This window comes from Nuphar pumila, chromosome 2 (genome assembly GCF_984573655.1).
Source record: "Nuphar pumila chromosome 2, dmNupPumi1.hap1.1, whole genome shotgun sequence".
Taxonomy (NCBI): Eukaryota; Viridiplantae; Streptophyta; class Magnoliopsida; order Nymphaeales; family Nymphaeaceae; genus Nuphar; species Nuphar pumila.
In genome coordinates, this window is record NC_143250.1 from 91467375 (window position 1) to 91487778 (window position 20404).

The window sequence follows — 20404 nt, forward strand, 5'->3', positions numbered from 1 at the left end:
TGCTCCAGTTTGAAATACTCTTTTTCCTAGTTTTTATTTTGTGCATGTATGAAATTGGAGGCCTACATCACCCCCAATGATTCATCCCCATTTTTTCCTTTCCCGTCACAATAGTATCCATCCCTGGCCAAGCCCCATGCGTTTTCTCTGTGCAACCTTGATGAGGCAGACTAAGAGAGTAGAGCAAACACATGTTATGCCCCACCATCTCTTTCCTCCAACTATTGATGAAAATGAGGAATCAGAGGAGGAACGGGCAAGGGTTGTTTATTTCATTCTATTTGCAAGCAAGCAAAAAATGCCTCTTGGAATTTTGATTTTTTTTTCACCCTATGTATCTCCCATCACTTGCCTAAGGGTTGAATGATGGTGGTGTCTGTTTTAAACACAGATGATCAAATGATACTAGCTTTTGTGCAGAGTGATGCCTCGTGATTGTTCCTTTATTATTTCTGATGCGCACTTCTCGTTTTTTATAAAAAAAAAGGTACTAGCTTTTGTGACTTTAAAGAAGAATAACGATAAAAAAAATCACGTTTTGTGTTTTTGGGGTACCTTGCTAAGAAAATCCTAACAGGAACTCCATCTATACTGTGGGTATAAGCCCAAACGGGATTATGTGTCCCTATGCCTTTTGGTTTGCTTGCCTTGCAAGTGTTTGAACAAATGCTTATGAATGCAAATTGAGTTTAAATCTGTTATTCTTTCTTGTTCCACAGTCCTTCATTTTCTCTTTTATTTGTAATTTTAGTTTTTTCACAATATTATTTTTGTTCTCCCTATATCGGTCTTTAAATTATATCCCCTGTCAAAATCCATATTTTTTGAACAAAACATAATCCAAAGCCCATATTCACAAATGTTGTGATGAAAACATTCTTTTGGGAACCGATATCTAAGGAAGTAATTGCAAAATCCATATTTCAACTCAAACAGCTGATGATAATTATTTTAAATCCTTGATTGAAATTTTTAGAGGTGCTTCCAAACATGTTACAAAGAAATGTCAAATTCACAGCATTTGTGGATTTGCTGGTTGCCTTCCTAGATACCTCCGATTGTGAGCGCCCAAACAAAGCCTTAATGAGCTTGACTTCATCGTCTTGCTCTATAACAAGTCGTTTCTATTGTTTAGGCATTCTCCAGATCTCTCCAGAGGGCGTTTAGCTATTGGAATTAATATCTGATTATAAAGATAGCCAATCCAGAACTGGAGCTCCTGCAACCACTTTACATGTGAACCTCACACATGTGAAGAAAGTGCTATTGTCGTCACAGTTTTTACAACAATGCCTTGTTATCTTGACAAAAGCAGAGTAAAAACTCCAGGATTCTTTTTGTTGGCCATGAGGATGTGACCCAGTTATTGACACATAGCTATCTAAAATGTTGCTCATAGCTATCCAAAAAAATATATATATCATTTGCATAATGTAGGAATGTTTTTTCTTAGCATGTAATATATCCTTTTTTTGCATGTTTATTAGAATCCATAATGACAGATGTAATGGGTGAGGTACAAGAAGTGCAGCCAAGTAAGACTGAAAAAATGCAATGAAGTACACCTCAGGTGTGAACTTATTTAACTGCTAGAATACCTGCAATGAAATGTTATTGGGGATTGAAAGAGAAGGTCATGAGGGTGATGGAAAGTCGGATGAAGGACAAGTTTGGGGCCAAATTTACCTTAGAAAAAATAAAGAACAAGTTGAAGCGTGTCAGACCCAACTTGACAGTAATGAACAAAATCTTAAACACATCAGGCTTTGGATAGGATGTTGAACTGAGGATGCATGTGGCAGATATAGAAATATGGATCGAGTGTGTTAGGAAAAATCCAATATGAAAGAATTATCAAAAACCCAAAAATGATGATGTTTTGAACAACCTGTGAAAATTTATGGTGAATCAACTGCTATAGGCAGTTATAGGTCCATTTAATTAGAAGTACAACCACCACCACCACCATCTTCCATTGATCTAAGTATGGAGGAATTGAACTTATCAACAAAAGTTCCACGTGATGAAACACCCATGAATAGCCCACAAGATAGCAATTTTCAACATGCCACAAGCCAACGTTCAACTAAAGAAAAACACAAACTCCGTAGTGATGATCAAATCGTGGAAATGCTAGGCAACATTTCTGAGTATGTGAAGACCATTACTGATTAATCTCCTTGCACGATGATCAAATCATGTAATGCTATATTGAAAGAAATGTTCAATAATGGTGAGATTACTGTGAACACATGCATAAGGGCATTGGACTTAATGATAGTCCCTCGAAACACAATTTTGTTTCAGAATATAGATTCAGAATGTCAAGTTGATTGGTTGGATTTGAAACTATCACCCAATGTTTAGATATGCATTTGCACAAGTCAACATACTTATATTGATTTTTTGATATTGATTATATTATTAAATGTTTCTCTATTAAAATATTGCATGTTATAACATTGTTACATATTCAATATACATGTTTATTGCAAACATGTTATTCTTATCCGATTTTTATCATTATTTACATATTTATTCAATCATGTTAAATGTTCATAGTGTTGAATGTTATTCATATATACTTCTTAGATTTTGTGCATGTTACTAATGTTAAAACCTTAATGATTTTATTTGTATTTGCAGAAGTATAACTTATTTACTTACTCACCATGGTGATGCTGATCATTTTCCTACATAGTTTGAGAAGGTCGCATAGGGCAATAGTTCATGATTCTATACATAGTGGTAATGATTTCATGTGTGGTTGCGTGTTGGATTATCGACACAATTATTTTGACCTTTTACGCATGAAAAAAGACACATCGCATTATGTGAAGCTCCTCACAGAAGTGAATTATTACAAGATGTCCATGATGTAGATCTTGAAGAACAAGTCATAGTTTTTTATTAACAATTGGTCGTAATAAGCGAAATAGAGTAGTGCAATATATGTTCCAATACTCAGGACAAACAATTAGCAAGTACTTTAATTTGGTTTTAAACGCATTACTTAGCATTGGTCATCAGTATATGGGTCCATAGAATAATGATACCCCAACAAAAATTATAGAACTGAAATTCTACACATATTTGAAAGTATCTGAGATTCTATCTATCTATCTATCTATATATATATATATATATATATATATATATATATGTGTGTGTGTGTGTGTGTGTGTGTCTATTGATTTACCTTTATTTCTTATAATAGAATTGCTTGGGGGTTATAGATGAAACACATATTCCTATAAATGTATCAAGGAGAGAACAAATGAGGTTTCAAAATAGAAAATGGTGGTTGTCACAAAATATCTTCGTTGTAGTGGGGTTTGACATGTGATTTCACTATGTGCTTGTTGGGTGGGAAGGAAGTGCAACCAATGCAAAAGTATTGTATAATGCACTTGACGATCCTGACCGGCCTCTAGTAATACCCAGAGGTAAGTAAATAAATATCATGTGCATAAATTACATTGATTATTATATATAGACACATATTTTTTATCAAATCATAAAGTAAATGTGTGTATGCAGGCAAATATCATCTTACAGATTCTGGATACCCAAATATTGTTGGGTTTTTTACTCCACGCAAAGGATATCGCTACCACTTGTCAGAATTTAATGCACTTGGCGCAAAACCAATTGAAAAAGCAACAGAGTTATACAACCATAAACACTCCTCATTGAGAACAGTAGTTAAACGTGTTTTTTGTTTACTCAAAGCACGATTTTCAATTTTAAAGTGTCATAAAATATTCAGTTTTCACTCAAGTTAAAATTGTTCATGCGGCATGCATAATACATAATTTTATATTAGAAAATAACCCATATGCCAAACAATTCATAATTGACAATGATGAAGATATGTTGGTTCCTGAATCAGAGGAAGAAAAATCCACAACAATAGTTACTCGTGGTTGCAACAAGGACCTGAGAGATGCAATAATAACTCAAATGTAGTATGATTGATCACACAGTAAGTATATTTCATGATTTTATTACATGTTATATAAGTTTCATAATTGCAATGTAGAATGATTAGCAAAATTGATGATTTGTTGATTCTTGATGATTTTGTATGTTATTATATGGATGCAGTAGGAGGTGGAGCAACTAGAGGTGCTTGAAAGAGCGACTACACAATGTTCGAAGAGATGTTGCATTTGTTTTGCCGTGATACTCTTTCTGATTTTGTATTTTTTCCTAGTATATTTATGGTTTTTCATGTTGGAGTGATGTACACTTTTTGGGCCTTGGGTGGGTAGTTCACATAGTATGATACTCTCTCACGTACTATTATACTCTTAGTTTACACATTTTGGATTTATGATATATGAAATGTATGTATTTGAAAACACAGGTTGATTCTCGAATGAATGGAACGAACATGAATATAGGTTTTTTGGTTATTGTTACTCTTTTGGCAATTTGTGTTGGTACCTAGGTTTTTGAAAATGATGTTATAGCTTGCCCCGCATTAAGATAGGCTATACATGTGGAGTTGTGGGTTCGCTTCATGTTTGTAGGCTTGTGTAGCAGTTGTAGGCTACACTCACTACTTTTTTGGGCGTAACAAGCTGGATATGGAAAAAAGGAAAGATTCTCCTCTTTTTCACAATCAGGCATCTTCCGCGGGTGGCACCGTGGACTGCTCATAAAGTATGAAGGACCCTTTATCATTACAAAGAAGGTGGACAAGCTGGCGTACAAGCTAGAGTTGCCCCTAGACTTCAAGGTGCACCCGGTGTTCCACGTGTGCAATCTCAAATAGTTCCATCTAGACGATAGAGATCCAGAACGCAGCGTGCCACAATGCGCTCCCATCATGCAGAGAGCCCCGACAACATAACGGGCCGAGAAACACTTCAGTCAGATCCTTCATCACAAGGTCAACTACTTGGGTGAAGTGAAGAAGTACCTAGTGCAGTGGGAGGAGACAACATAACCGATGTGGGAGTCTGCATTTCGGATGAACAACCGCTACCCGACTGAAGTCAGGGCTTACCATGAAACAGATGGCGCCAAGGACGGTGCATGATTTGAAGGGAGGAGCATGTTCTCTTGTGACTTACATTGTAAAGTTGTGTCTAGAGTCTGTTTTGCTTTTGTTGAGTCTGATGTAAGTTGCCTAGTTCAGGTGAATCAATACCCCAAAGGGGCAGCCCGTATACTTGAAATGTAATAGCCTGCGGGCAAAAATTGTGAATGAATCAAATGTGTTGAACTTTCTTTTGTTCACCCTTGTTGTGATTGCTTCTTGTGATTGCAATTCTTCTCCCTCTATTCTCTCTTGCTCTCTTACACTCTGATTATAAGCTTTCGTGACTGGCAAGCGAGCGACAAAGTAGGCTTGCGACGGTGAGGAAGGATCGTCGCGCCGCACTGGCCTATTGAAGGAAATAGCCTATTTGTGCTATTTTCTTTTTTCTTGAATTCTTGTCGTTTCCAATTTATCTGTGATCTTGCTTATGTATGAGTCCCTTGCTTTGTGCTTACAATCAATGATCAAAGTTTCTATGCTTATTTTGTATATTTATCTGATTGTGAGTATATAATATAATGGCTAGTGGTGGTATGTGATACCTGGTTATAGTTTATAGCTGAAGTATTTCATACTCCAAGTTTGACGAACAATGTCATCAATTACAGCTGACTTCTATGTATGATAATTAAGAGCTATTTGGTTAGTATGTCGTAGCTGAAACTGATAGAATACTAGATAGCTGGGGCCGTATTTCATATTGAGTCCTGGCAGACAAGTTTCTTGCTGCACATGCCTTTGAAGGTTGCAATGTTGATCCCTTCCTCTGCCCTTAGTGAAGCCTTGGCTGGTTGATCATATAGATTAACTTGTGCTTGTCCTTTTTTTTATTAACATGACTATAATGTAGAAGTAGAAGTGTTTTTTATTTGTCTCTTTGATATCAGTCGTGGTCACCTCTGTGTTTTTAGTTTTCTTTGGTTGTTTGTCATCAACTAGTGTCATATTGTTCCATGTGCAGTTGCAGGTATGAAAAAGAACATAAATAAATTAGCATGGGAGAAAAATAAGTGCTCTATTTTCCTTTAGACATTTTTTCATATTATGGCTACTTTCTTCATCTTCATTAGTAGCTTCTTGATTTCCGTTTCTTATCAGTAGAGAGAGAGAGAGAGAGAGATTTTCTGTTATTTTTTTATTTTCAAACATATTTTCTATGCCGCCTGCAATTACATGTACTAGCTAATCTTAAATTGGTTGGTGTCTCTTCAAATCCCTTTGTGGGCCACTCTCACATGGATGAATGTGTGTTTCTGCTTAGTAAACTAGTTTATTTTGCAGAAAGAATACAATAACAGTCTATGGATTAACCAACGTGATTATGTGTTATTTGCATATTTCTTCTCACCAATTGAACCTTTCCATGGAACTTAGAGCATATACCAATCATAGAGATCTGATGCAACTCCTAAGTCCACTACAAGGTTTTATATCTATTCTATTCTTCATGGGGTAACTAATGGGCAAAGTGGATTTTGAAGTCATCTCAAGGTACCAAGTCATACATCTTCATTAATACTTCTCTTTCACTAAATGATCTAAATTGTCAACCCCAAGTTGATCTGTATGCTAGTGGTGTCAAACAGATAATTAGCATGACCAGGTTGTTGAACTACAGTGGGCTGTCTAGGTTTACTTAACTGCCAAGGGTTCAACTACAGGAGAATTTGTATCCTATGAAACATGCAGTAGAGGCCAAGAGTGTGTAAATGACTTGACATGAGAATAGATGCCTTGAAACAAAAAGAATTTTAAGCTACACTTCTCTTCAACCATATTTCACAGAAGGACTTTAAATGGCTTATACACGAGAACAAATAAACAACTGCGTACCTGCTGAATGATTTGACTATTGTCTTCAAGATCTTCTATTGCTGTTTTTTTACATGTTCCCCCCTCCAAGGTTTGCTTTTCTGTCCTATTCTTTCATTTGAGGTATCAGGACTTCAGTCAGTGGTTCCTTAATAATTTACAAGGCTTCTTTTTTGGTTTTTGCTGGATATGACAAATATGAATCAAGATCAAGAACCATATCAGATACCCCAAATTGAATATCAACCAACTATGATATTAGGCAATTCCTTTGCTGTAACTGATATGCTACTCCACTCTGCACTATGCTAAGCTATTTCAATTTCTTGTCCTTGTTATCAGTATAATTACCGATCCTTTTGGTTTCATGTTCGCCACTACACAAATTTTGATTTACGAATAGCAGCTCTGAGTTTTCTTCTTTCTTTCCATAAACCTGTCATATGAAGTCCAAGAAGTACTGCACGATGGGTGGCATTGAGTTCCTTTATACCATCCCTTAAACAAGCTAGCAGGAGCTTATATGCATTCCAGTATTTTCCTGCACTGCAAAGGCCATGTAATAAGGATGTGTACATGAAGGAATATTTATTCTTTCATTTCATTGAAGAGTTGTGTAGGAATCTTTAACAGCCTTTGGATTAACCAACGTGATTATGTGTTATTTGCATATTTCTTCTCACCAATTGAACTTTTCCATGAAGCTTAAAGCATATACCAATCATAGATATCTGATGCAACTCCTAAGTCCACTACATGGTTTTATGTCTAATCTTTTCTTCATGGGGCAACTAATGGGCAAAGTGGATTTTTAAGTCATCTCAAGGTATCAAGTCATACATCTTTGTTAATACTGGCCTTTCACTAAATGATCTAAATTGCCAACCCCAAGTCTAATTCTTTGTGAATATGATGGCAAAGATTGCTCATTATGTCTATTTTTAGATCATGCATTGAACGGCAAAATATAAAGACATGCATATGCATAAAAGATATATCCCCTGAAGAGTTTACAACTAACAAGAAACCTTGCGGATGCCTCCACAAATGCTATGAATTGAAAGATTCTTTCAATTTTTTTTTACCTTTTTTTTTAGACTTTGAGGTAATCCAAAAATATTGACTTTGTAAAAATCTTCTTCACCTATTTTTTTTTTTGATAAATGATCACAATCTAGAATAGTTTTTGAAAAACCATATTTGTGGCAAAAATACCAATTTGATATCCATATTGGGGCCAAAAATCCAATTAAAGATCTATATTCGAGCTAAAAATCCAATTCAAGATTCATATTCGGGGCAAAAATTCAATTTGAGATCCATATTCGAGGCAAATATCTAATTCAAGACCCATATTTGAGGCAAAAATTCAATTTGAGATCCATATTTAGGGCAAAAATACAATTTGAGATCCATATTCAAAGCAAAAATCCATATTCGAGAGTAAAAATTCAATTTGAAATCCATATTCATGGCTAAAATTCATGATTTTAGATATAATCTCATAATTGGATTCATATATGGGCAAAAAACCATAATAAACTTGTTAAAACATGTAAAATGGTGGACGGATCAAGTCATACAATCCAACAATTCGACCCATTATCCATGACTGTTCAAGTTCTGTGCACATCATCATCAAAGACATTTGAAACATAGCATCTGAATATGGTCCAAACAAACGTTGGACTTGAAACAGTTGTTACGAAATGAACAAAACCAATACTCGGTTCCGTCTTTTTTGTTCATTTTGTCCAACCCTGGACAAGGGTTCAAACATACCCTAAGTGGCTGCACCCAAACACATGTGACACTGTAGAGACAGAGATACAGTAGGATTTTATTGTGCTCCAGCTATCTTTTGCATGTACATAGTTGTGAGCTTTTTACTGGAAAGCCGTGTAAAACCACCCCAAAATCCCATGTTACAAGGATAAAGAAAAACCGCCCATCGAGAAAAGATGACTAACATCAATTAGGTTGAGAAAATGGGATGTTATAAATTAATGTCAGCTGATAGGATAAAAGCAAAAGAATAAATAGAAACAAACCTTTCTGAACAGCGGCCACCACAAATTCAGTTGCCAGCTACACTCACCAGTTATATTACATCTCACAGGTCAAGAAAGAATCTCACAGCACACTTGCAAATTTGCAATCATATCTAACCCGATTACATTTCCCTTTTTTCTCTTTTTTTTTCTTTTCACAGGAGTTCCTTTATCCAATCTTTTAGTATCATCCAACGACGTGTGTGATCTCCCCCAAAGCACTGGGAAGAGAATTAGAAGGACCGCCCTTGTCACAGGATGGGCTTAATCCAACCTGAATCATCATAAAAAAGGGTGAATCCAAACTCATCTCAACCTCTCGATGGATTGCTCTGCTTTCATCCACTGGCAAATTTCCCATCAAATAAACTAGACATCACCAGGTCCATTGCTGATTTTACCGTCTGTTACCTGTTCACATTGCAGTCATCCATGTACTGGTCGTCTTTCTTCAAGTACTTTGTCCAATACCACTTATACTGGGGGATACCCAGCTCAAGCCATGGCTTCATATTTCCATTATAATGCAGTACTGCAGCTTTCTTGATCGTATCAGAATCCATCCCATATTGATGACCAAGACCACCCAAAACCCATGAATCATCAAGGCTGTAGATCAAACCGTTAAATGTCACCAAACTTGCAGACAATGCTCCTGCCCTGAACAAAGGCTCACCCTTTTTCTGCTGCTTATTTTTAACAAGACAGGAAAAGACTTAGAAAGTAGGGTATTTCAATTAAGTAACTTGACTAATTGCAAGTAAAGATAAACAGAAAATTTCAACGAAATAACTTGACTAAATATCAAGATAAACAGAAAGCTACCATCAATTTTGTGTTTAAGAATAGTGAATGAGTATATAACCAAACAAAAGGATTAGATTTTGATCTTCGCTAAAGAAAATATATTACAGAAGCTTTTTGTATCACCTAACAAAAAGGAGACCAAGTTTATATCTATGAAACTGCTGGATTAGTTTTTGAAGAGAGATAATATAACAGAAAGCAGCTAGGGTTCCGCCTTGCAGTACTTACTGTTTTGAGCCACTCCTGGTATTTCTGGAATAGATTTAGCTCCCTCCACCTCTCCAAGTCAATCACACCAAGTCCCGACATCCAAACACAGCCATCACTATGAAAATCCCCTATGTTCAAGTAATCCCTTAGGTGCGCAAACCTTACTTTGCAGAACTCCAATGCACCAATTACTTTCCCTTCCAGGTCAAGATTCCACAAAGGTGACAAGTCTCTCTGAACAACCACATCATCATCCAAGACAATAACCTTTTTTAGTTTGCTACAAATTTCTGGAAGATAGAAGTATGCTTGGCTAAACATAGACAAGTATTCAGTTCTCGTTGGTGCAACAGAGGTATGTCCACTGCTTCTGATTGTAACACGGAACTCCTCTGATGCAGTCGGATGTAACAGGTTAGAAGGATCGGTAGCAGCATCTTCTAGCTTATAATCATCTATGTTTTCCACATGAATGGTTGCCAACTCATAACGATTCCTCTTAAACCAATGCTTCATAGAAAAATAATTTTGTGTGTCAGTGAGCAGATGAAAGACCATATTCTCATTTTCCTGTGACATACAAAATGCTCCAAGGTTCAGTTTAAGCTCAACAATAGATGAAGCAATGAATCTACCAACACTTAATTGGATATACCTTGGCATTTGTTACAGTTGAGTTAATAACAACAGATGATGCAAGTATGTTTTTGGAGAAAATGATATAGTGATGAAGATCTGGGGCAGAAGAATGGTCAATCTCAGATGACCCAGCATGGTCTGTGTGAGATCTGAAATATTCCACAGTCAATCTCATTGACAAACAGTGATGACTTTTGGGCATAGTCTGTACACCAAGATGATACAGAAAGGCACTCTGGCGCCTGTGAAAGAGAGCTTCATCCTTGGTCATATCTAGTATTTGTGCCAACTTCTTGTCTACATTGTAACAGCCTACATGCACTGCTTCAGTTTTGGCTATTGTAACTTCCATGTTCTGTAACTTCTGCTCAATACTGAAAAACAAAGTGACCACGGAACTATATAGTGTCAAGCACAATTAATCACAGAAAGCCGTTTACTGTCCACTAAAAAATTGCACAACTAAACTAGACAGAGAATTCTGTTTTAACTATTCACACTGGTAATCATAGTGTCAAACTGAAAATCAGAAACAAACTCATGTCAATCAGATTAGCATGAAAGGGCTCACTACATCATAGTGAAACAAGCCACAAAAGCCCGCAGTCAAGCAACCAAACTAAGATGCATCTTCTGAAAGGAAATTAGAGCTTTTGCATAGGAAGATGAGCACATGCATCACGAGGTAACATCACCATCCATATGATTGTTAATATGCAGGTTGCGTGCATTTTTCAGTGGCTCCAGTGGGAGAATGCAACACACTTGCTTCTGGATAAAATGGTTCATGACTTGTGACAGGACAGCTCAAGGCCATGGTTACTGCAAGCTTTAAGTCTGAATGGGAAGCTCTCTTCCTAGGAGGACAACTTCAGGAGTGGAAGCAAAGATGCTTCCATGAAGTTGGGAAGCTTTGAGGAAGAGGAAGCATGCTTGCAATTGGGGCAAACAATTTCCAATAATTGGGATTTGCAAGTCCTAGTGGTTGGAATCATGTTTCCCTGAAAATTCTAACTAGTTAGGATGTGTGATTTGTATTTACTCTTCAACGTTGTTTGACTTGTTTCTCTTTTTCTATGAAATGAATAAATGACACTTAATGGTGCCTTTTTGAGAGGGTTTTCCCTTTTCATCTCACATCACTCCACACTCACTTGCCCAGTTGAATCCTATTTAATTTCACAATTAATCCTCACAAATTGATTAATCCTCTCAAAACTCAAGGTTGTCACCTCCAGAGTTACCAAAAGCTTCTTAGATAGGTGGGAAACCTGCTTCCTGGAAACTCGCTTCGGAAGCGCAATACTTCTCACTTCCTAAACTTGAAGAGGATCTCAATTCTCCCACACTTCTCCTATGCTTTCCACATGCTTCATATGTTATTATTTTCTCTCACTCTACTTTTCATGTTTTTTATGTGTTCACTGTTCATCATGTTTTTTATGTGTTCCTCTCACGCTTCTCACCCACTTCCACATGCTTTCTCTAAATTGGCAGTCATCATTTTTAGATTTTGTTAAAAAATTAATTCTTACACTAAAAAATCATGAAATTTAAGAAGTCACTTTTATTTTATTTTTTATTTGTATTCCATTTTGATTCTCATTCAATTATTATATTGCTTTTTTTTATTCCTCACTTCCCGCTTCCTATACATGAATTCATCACTTCTCGCTTTCACTTCCCGCATTGTTTCCCGCTTCCACTTCCTAGTCTGGCAACCTTGGTCACCTCCCACATCCACACCCAATCCCACAACCAATGTTATGAAAAGTGTTGAGGCGTAGCGAAGCGCTCCACCAAAAACTGAGGCAAGGCGTAAAGCGTAAGCCTCAATTTTTTTTTGAAAACTTAAAAAATACTTTGAAAATATATAAAAATACAAATAAATAAAAAATACTTTATTGATAAAGTAACAACCAATAAGATAAAAAATCTCAAATAAATCTCAAAAAAATTATTATACATAATTACTTTTTCCTAACACATAATTATACAAAAAATTATTGGTTTTTATTTTCTAAATGAGTTCCACGAGAAAACCACACAGGATATTCATTACCCTAACTATCTTCTCTACCATCAATGTTCAGTTTGGTTTTAGACTTACCAACCTAACATCCTATGGACTAGGGGTGCAAATGGATCTGATACAGTCAAATATTCAATCCAAGTCTGGCATATTATTTCCATATTTGAATCATTCAAGTAAGATCCAAACATGCATTCAGATTGGACTCCGATTCGCTTAGCATACAGTTCCACAATTGATGACCATCCATCTCATCATATGTCTGAAAGACACGTCGTCGACACGAGGACGTATGAGCAGGTTCAACTCATAAGTTTGAAAATGTTTTGAAAAATAAGATATGAGGACACAATTTTTTGAAGTTTTAAATTAATAAAAAACTATTTTTTGTTATTTTAATATTAAAAAATGCATTTTATTAAAATAAAACTTTAAAATAATAATAAATAATACATTTTAATGTTTTGAAAATGCATTTTTTGTTATTTTTTTGTCATTTACGCCTCAGACACGCACCTCAAGGCACAAAGGGCCTCGCTTCAAGGCGAGGGGCGGGGCGCTTTTTGCGTCTTGAGGCACGATTTTAACAAACTGCTCACAACCATGGTTACAATTTTGAATAGTCCAGATGTGTAACCAAGCACCTGTTGCAAATATTTAAACATTAAAAGATCAACAATGAACCATGATTATGTGAAAATAGCCACTTGATTCAAACATGGAAGGATCCAATCTGACTTCAGTGAGTAAGTTTGAGTCACATGGATATCACTATTAGAACATATTGCTTTCGAGCTTCCATAATAAATAGCATATATCTGGTAATGCACTACAGGGAGTAAAATAAAGTATGTATGCCATTCAACTGATGCATGACCTAATGATATTAGACAAGCCAGTTAATAGTTCCAATAGCTAAGAACATAGTCAATGCAAATAGTGATTACCTGCCCTGAAGGTCAGCATCTGTAGTTGCATCACTAAGAACACGTTCAAATTCTTGAATATTCTGCTTTAGTTCACGAGTTAACTTTTCATGGGTTTGATTCTTCTTAGCAATGCTTGGATAGTAAGCTCTAGCAATAAACAACCGATCTTTCATATTTTTTATAATAGAATCTTTCATTACTTCTTTGTGTTCCCTACACCACAAACAGTAGCTTCCAAATGTATCCTCACAAGATTTATCTGTCTGGTCATTGTCCCCAGATTTTGTTAGGTCGGTGCTCTCCTCAACTTTATCTTCTAGCTTCTTTCGCAACTACATGGTTAGAAGAAAGTCGTGAAATTAACATGTTTGTTCAAGTCAACAGGAAATGGTAATCAGACTAAAACTTTCAGGTACAGTGTTATTAGAATAATGGTGTGCATCAGACTGAAAACTTACAATCCTGTCACCAGAAGCAGCCTGAACCAAACTCCCTGATTTGCCACTCCATTCTAAAATATCACATATAAGCAGTAATGTAACACACAAGAACATATGGATCCAAAATTCTTACTGTGTTCTTTACAACAAAATCAAATACACATCATACCATGAGCATAGCTGGACTTTACAGTTCCTTCTGATTTTCTTCTAACTTTCATGTCAGAGTCACCAGCATTTGTAGCATTTTTTTCTTTCAAAATATTTTCTAAAGCATTCTGTCAACATGAAGAGCTCAAATGAAATTAGAAACAGAATATGAATTTGTAAGTTTCTTAAAATATAAGGATCCTGTCAGTCAAAATATTGTAGACAAAATTATTTAACCTGAGCTTATAACTTTTAATATTAGCATCTAAAGCAACATGTAACATGGGGGTTGAAGCAGCATTTTGAATTGTAAGGGTTGATCATCATATTCATAAAGCAGATGATACATTTTACTACTACTAATGACTTAAATTGAGAGAAAGAAAGAGTCTGGTCTATTTTAGAATGGTGCAGAGTTTAAGACAAACACCTTTACAAAGGTCTTTTGAATTGTAAGGGTTGATCATCATATTCATAAAGCAGATGATGCATTTTACTACTAATGACTTAAATTGAGAGAGAGAGAGAGAGTCTGGTCTATTTTAGAATGGTGCAGAGTTTAAGATAAACACCTTTACAAAGGTCTTCATATATAACTTGCTACAAATCACTCTTAAAATTTTAGACCGCCTATGAATCAAGATTTTGAAAAACACTAACAAAACCATCATAATCATGCCACTATAGGATGCGGACCTATGTCACAGGGATTCGGCCAACAGGGCGGCGCACCCGCATCGTGACTCGGGTGCGGGTGCGGGTGCGGCACCCGGTTCAGTCAAGTCAACCCTGAGTGCGGTCAATGCACCTAGAGTCATAAATGTCCAGACCTAGACCCAAAAAAAACGATGAAAGGGGCTGGGCGGGGGTTTAGTATACTGTATAATTTACTTCTTTTTTGCTTTACTTGTTTGATTGTTTCCATAATATATTTAGGTTGATTTAATTGTGGTGTTAGTTTTTATGATGAAGAATAGAATAGTAGATTGGTAATTTGATTTATTGCATGCATGATGAATTGTTGATATGATAATTGTTTTTTATTTCATTAGTGTTATTGATAACTGTTAAAAATTATATATATATATACCCTCCCACACCCCCGCACCCAAGTTTTTTTAAAGTGCCGCACCCGCACCTATGTAACATAGATGTGGATGCAGCTAAAGTTCGAGGGAAAAAATATACCATCACAGATGTTGTGATTCTAATGATCATAACAATGTATGTGTTATTATTCCTTTAGTCAACACCTCAAGTTGAGGAGGAGGGGAGAGGACTCAGAGGGTGCATGGAACAAAATATCAACAACACTTACACCTTATAAGATGAAGCTTACTGAGCTTCAGTTTCCTGACACTGTATGAAGACTCAGTCAACGTTTTGAGGTCCTTTATTAACCCATAAACAGCTTGATAGTCTAGCTTGCACCTTGGTCCCTACATTTATATGCATATCCATGGTCTCCATCAAAATGAACCTATATTAAATCTGGACTATGATGATATATGCATGTTTGTGTATGGATGTGCATGTCACACACACACAGCATAAATTATTGGTGTATACAGCAGTTTGACTATTTATTTGTCTATTGTATCTCACTCTCAGATCTTTAAGGGAATCAAAGTCTTTTGTCCTTTCCATTTGCATTCAACATTCTTCAATTGCCACAATTCATGGTTCCCAAAACAAGAAGAATAATCAAAGTTGGGCTTGTGCTGATGCAACTCTAGTTTTTGGGAATGTCAACTTTATTTTGGCAGCTATATATTGCCTTCCTGTTACAAGCAAGCATAGGTCCCAAAGATGATGAAACTAGAGCAGAAATAAGCTATGGCTTTTGAGTTGCCTTCCTTTAAAAGATTACATACTTGGGACATTATCTTTATAACTACAATAAGGCTCTGTTTGGAAACTGGTAGTTCAACGGAGTTTATGCATTTGGAAAAGTGGCAGTTACCTCTTTAGAGCAAATATAAAGGGGAGACTGTCTCACTTCCTCTCCCAAACGCAATAACTCCCATACCAGCTACCAGTTTCCAAACACCCACCACCAAGGTAGTTTGACCATGCATCTACCAAACGCATAAACTCCCATTCCAGCTGCCAATTTTCAAACAGAGCCTAAAAGTTGTTGAACGCAAATGGATTGCAAATATATTGACAGTCTTAAGCTCATCTAGTGCCAGTGCATGTAACTCTATATAAAAGGTAGTTCATATGTGTGAAGCTTTGCCTTGGAGATTGTGTCCCACAGTAAGAGAGAAAATGAGAAGTGAAAAGACAAAGTTGCAGCCAAGAGAACATCCAGATCAATTAGGACTGGAATATTGTAATGGAATAATATTTGCAGATATACCCTTATACATTTCTAAAAATTACACATAAAGCTGTTCTAACTTGAAAGACAAAAAAGATTCAGTGTTGGAGCAATACAATATCAGACTTGTGGCTAATAATATACATGGATGTGTGGTGTACACTAACAAGAGATGCTTGCACCGATTGCTCACATGACAATTTTAGGATTTAAGACACTTCTGTTGCATCAATTCAAGGACTGCAGTTGTATCAAACAAATTTAAAGAATAAAATTTTTAATGGGGAGATGCATGAAAAAGCACTTGTCCCTTTTGGTTAAGTGCTCCAATTATGAAAAGCCCTATATGACCTTAAGCAGGCAACCCAAGCTTAGTCTTAGTAGTTTGCTTCTGCTGTAATGCAATGGATTCAACTCTTGCTAACCAACAAATGCTTTTCTTGAAACATAGTAACATGTTTGAAATTTTGAAGTTTTCATTGTTGCTTCTCTATATTGATGATGCCACTGAGAGGATAAGGAATTATATCAATGAAGAAGCATTACACAATGTGCAAGTGAACTAGAATTTAGAAGTAGAAACATTACTAATATGCTAAGTAGGCTGTTTTTTGCAAACAAAGTGCAAATTTGGACTCTGTGTCACATGTAAGTGGGAGAGAAGCTAAGACAGAGAAACACCAGAAAAAAAAGTCAACAATGGCTGTGGAAGCCATAACAGACAATAGAAATAAACAGTTCGAAGAGGAGAAAGAAAAAGGAGAATACAAAATAATTGTTATTTATTTGGGACTAGTCTGGAATTCCTAGACTATGATTTTTAGCTTTCTATCTTGCATAGCATTACTTTGCAAGTTGATTAATGCTTTCAAATTTATAACCCGTATGGGTCTTGGTTATAAGATAATTCAGAAAGCACACGGTTCTTCTCTTATGATTGCTCTTGCTGGTTGTGTCGATTATCTTTCATAGGCAATTCATGCTACGTGTCTTTTTTTAGAAACAAGAAAATATGCAAATAGATTAATCAGTATAAAATAGAAATATGTTTGACTAGCTATGAAATAGAGCTACTTTATATGATTATTGTTCGATTGAATTCTCATGTTTTATTTGTTAGATACTTAAATAAATTAAGTTACTGCATTATATATTGATTTCAGACCTTTCAATATCTAATTTAAATTCTTTATATGTTACTGGTTGTTAGTTAATTAGTGAAGTATTTCTTTTTATTTACCCATTTTTTAAATCATTTTTATTTTAAGTTTTTCAATGTGTTTGTGAGGCTTACGCTTTGCACCTAGAGCCTCATGCCTTGCTTCGATTTTGGCGGGGCCACTCACTACGCCTCAATGTTTTTCACATTTATCATCTTTTTCTTTCTATCCTCCCGAGTGTGTGCACTCACAAAGAGAGAGAGAGAGAGAGAGAGATTCATCTCCCCTCCCATTTTTTCTGAGAGGAAAAATGGCAAGCCCTTTCCCCTTTTGTTTTACTAAAAGTAATGTTTTCCCACCTCTATTTTACTAAAATTTCTCCCACCCCTTTCTTTTATTCAAATATCTCCCTCTTTTGCCCAAAATCATTTATTGCAAGATTGACAGTGACCATAAATCTCAAGCTTGGTTTCACTTTGCTCCATAAACTGAATGTGATATACTTATGATGCTTGTTAGATGAACCTACTAAGAGTATTGTAGTGGGGGGAGTCAGCATGTTTGGTGGTGGGGAGGAAAGGGTTCATTGGCAATCCTGTAATGAGGTTAGCATCCAAGCACATTTCACAAAAATAATTATACATAATTTGTCATCCAAACAGAGAATGAGTTATAAACAAAAGCAATTTCTCAAATTATAAAGAGTGTTTCTTTTTATAAACTGTAAACACAAATACTACCAAACAGGGCCCAAGTGCTTGTTCAAGATCAGTAAGACTCAGTCAAAGCTAGAATACCAAAACATGAGTAACTTGAATGAATTGTTGAAAAAGTAAGCATCGTGCCAAGATATGTATGACTTTTTGTTGGAGATAGAAATATCAAAGAATTATTGAAATTATCAAACAAGAAAAAGGAATCTACTTGAAGCACAAAGTTGCTTTCTCCTCTTAAAAGAAAATGGCATCAGAAGGAGGCACATACATCTTTAATTGTCGGAGAGGAAATGTCAACCAGATCATCAAGATGACTTGACCCACCTCCCTGAAAAGCATGGGGAAACATGCATCTCGATTCAACAAGGTAAACCATAACTATTGAAGGGAACACACTGGTTATTTACGAAGAATTCTCTGAAGGATCAGAACATTCTACAGCAGTACAATCACAATTATACGGGAGAAAAAATTTATGAATACACTAAGAGCAAAGAAAATTCACCATCTCAGTTGATCTTCAAACCAGAAGAGTCCACTAAAAACTAAATATGCTTTATCATGAGAGATCCTGGCGTATCTCAGGATAAAGGACAACAATTCACTCAGAATATAAGGAATAAAGAGCCCTTACCAAGTCAGTTCCTGTGTCCTCACTCCCCAATCCTGAAGAAAAACAGAAAAGATAAAGAAAATCGCTCACAGATGCCAAAAACAAGTCACAAGAAAATATGTAAATAGACAGATAGATGCAATTTAATCGCGGGGCTTTAACAGGAAACAAAGATTGCACGTGGAACAGTAGCAGCAGTTCCTCCCACACCCAATAAGTGCAAATTGCCGATCTAAACCTTATAAAAATTAAAGACAAAGGAAAGAAAAAACTAGAGATCTCACCATCATACACATAGAAGACCCAGGGTCCATATAGACACTGGAAATGCCCCAGTGCGTTCATAGTCTGGAGAAATTGGGAAGCGGAAGAAGAAACGGTAATGACTAAATCCGGAAAAGTGCAACCGGCGGAGTAATTGACAGCTTCCCGTTTTAGAACCAAAGAAGGAATTCCAAAAAAAAAGATCTCTACATTTGGAGCAAGAAAGAAAAAGGAAAACCAGCACCCACTCTCCAACCCCCGCCCCCCCCACCCCCACCCACACCCACACCCACACACAAAGGTGTAGAGAGAGACAGAGAATCGAGAAGCACCACTCCTCCGGGACTTAATAACACCAGATCTGATGGCGCTGAGAACCAAGCATGCTTTGTTTCATGTAATTTCAAGGTAACGAATCGATCAGATTAGGAAGGGATCCCACAAAAAGAGGAAAGGTGATGGGATATGAAAGAGAGAGAGAGTACACACCTGAGTAGCCAACCTTGCTGTGGAGGCCACCGAGAGAGAAGATGAGGGGAACCAACAGCGACAGCACCACCAATCCCATCACACCTGTTGTGAGCTTGTTCCATACGCCCTTTTTAGCTGAAACCGACGAACCCTTCATCGTCCTTTTCCCGTTCCCTCCTCCTTGGGCCCTTCGTCTGATCTGCTTTCCCCCCTCCTCCTTCCCCTGCTGGCACTACTGCTGCTGCTACTCCCTCACTCTACCGTCAATTAATAAAAACCCCTTTTCACATTATATGGGGTTCCCTATATTAATCATTATCATTTACTAGCTTAAAGTTCATCTTTTTTTAATGCTTAACACAATAATTAATTCCTAGATAATAATAATAATAAGAAGAAGAAGGAAAGAGCGAGGGACAGACTGGTCGATGAATTGCATTGCACAGACTCCCACCTCAAACATATTATGCAGAACTTTTTTTTTCTTTAAGAAAAGGTGCATGCAGAGTTGTATATGTGAAATAGTAATTGGAAATTAACTTGTTTAATTAATGATGATACAAGTTTTGTTAACCACGCATAAATCATTGGAAAGAGAGCAAGAAGCCGCACCTAAAAGAACAATTAATTTTTTAAGCTCCCACCTCTAATCTTTGGACCCAAGGGCAATCCTATCATCTTTTTTGCTTCTTGTTACCTTCCCCATTTTACCACTCTACTATACCATTTTATATTTG

At 36.4% G+C, this 20404-nt stretch overlaps 1 protein-coding gene across 4 annotated transcripts; it reads right to left on the reverse strand.

The window, feature by feature from the left end:
- Positions 1-8902: 8902 nt before the first annotated feature.
- LOC149846080 (putative galacturonosyltransferase 7) lies at positions 8903-19933 on the reverse strand. Of its 4 annotated transcripts, none has more exons than XM_089996161.1 (9): positions 19686-19933; positions 18954-18985; positions 18588-18647; positions 14140-14248; positions 13989-14041; positions 13549-13862; positions 10586-10943; positions 9949-10500; positions 8903-9599 (listed from the first exon to the last, which is right to left on the reverse strand). In XM_089996161.1, the coding sequence occupies exons 1-9, from the start codon at positions 19822-19824 to the stop codon at positions 9321-9323; spliced, it is 1896 nt and encodes a 631-aa protein (XP_089852287.1). In that variant the 5' UTR covers positions 19825-19933; the 3' UTR covers positions 8903-9320. The 4 variants fall into 4 exon arrangements, with proteins under 4 accessions (XP_089852287.1, XP_089852288.1, XP_089852289.1 ...); XM_089996162.1 differs by having other exon boundaries at positions 9949-10440; positions 19686-19932; XM_089996163.1 differs by lacking the exon at positions 19686-19933 and adding an exon at positions 19217-19448.
- Between the last annotated feature and the right edge of the window lie 471 nt (positions 19934-20404).

Bases quoted from the DNA above. Each gene is read 5' to 3' on its own strand.
- LOC149846080 (XM_089996161.1), bottom strand. From the start codon at position 19,824: ATGAAGGGTTCGTCGGTTTCAGCTAAAAAGGGCGTATGGAACAAGCTC. The intron at 10,944-13,548 runs GTAATCACTATT...TTTGTTTTTCAG, and splicing joins GATGCTGACCTTCAGGGCAG to TATTGAGCAGAAGTTACAGA. The intron at 9,600-9,948 runs GTAAGTACTGCA...AAAAATAAGCAG, and splicing joins ACCAGGAGTGGCTCAAAACA to CAGAAAAAGGGTGAGCCTTT.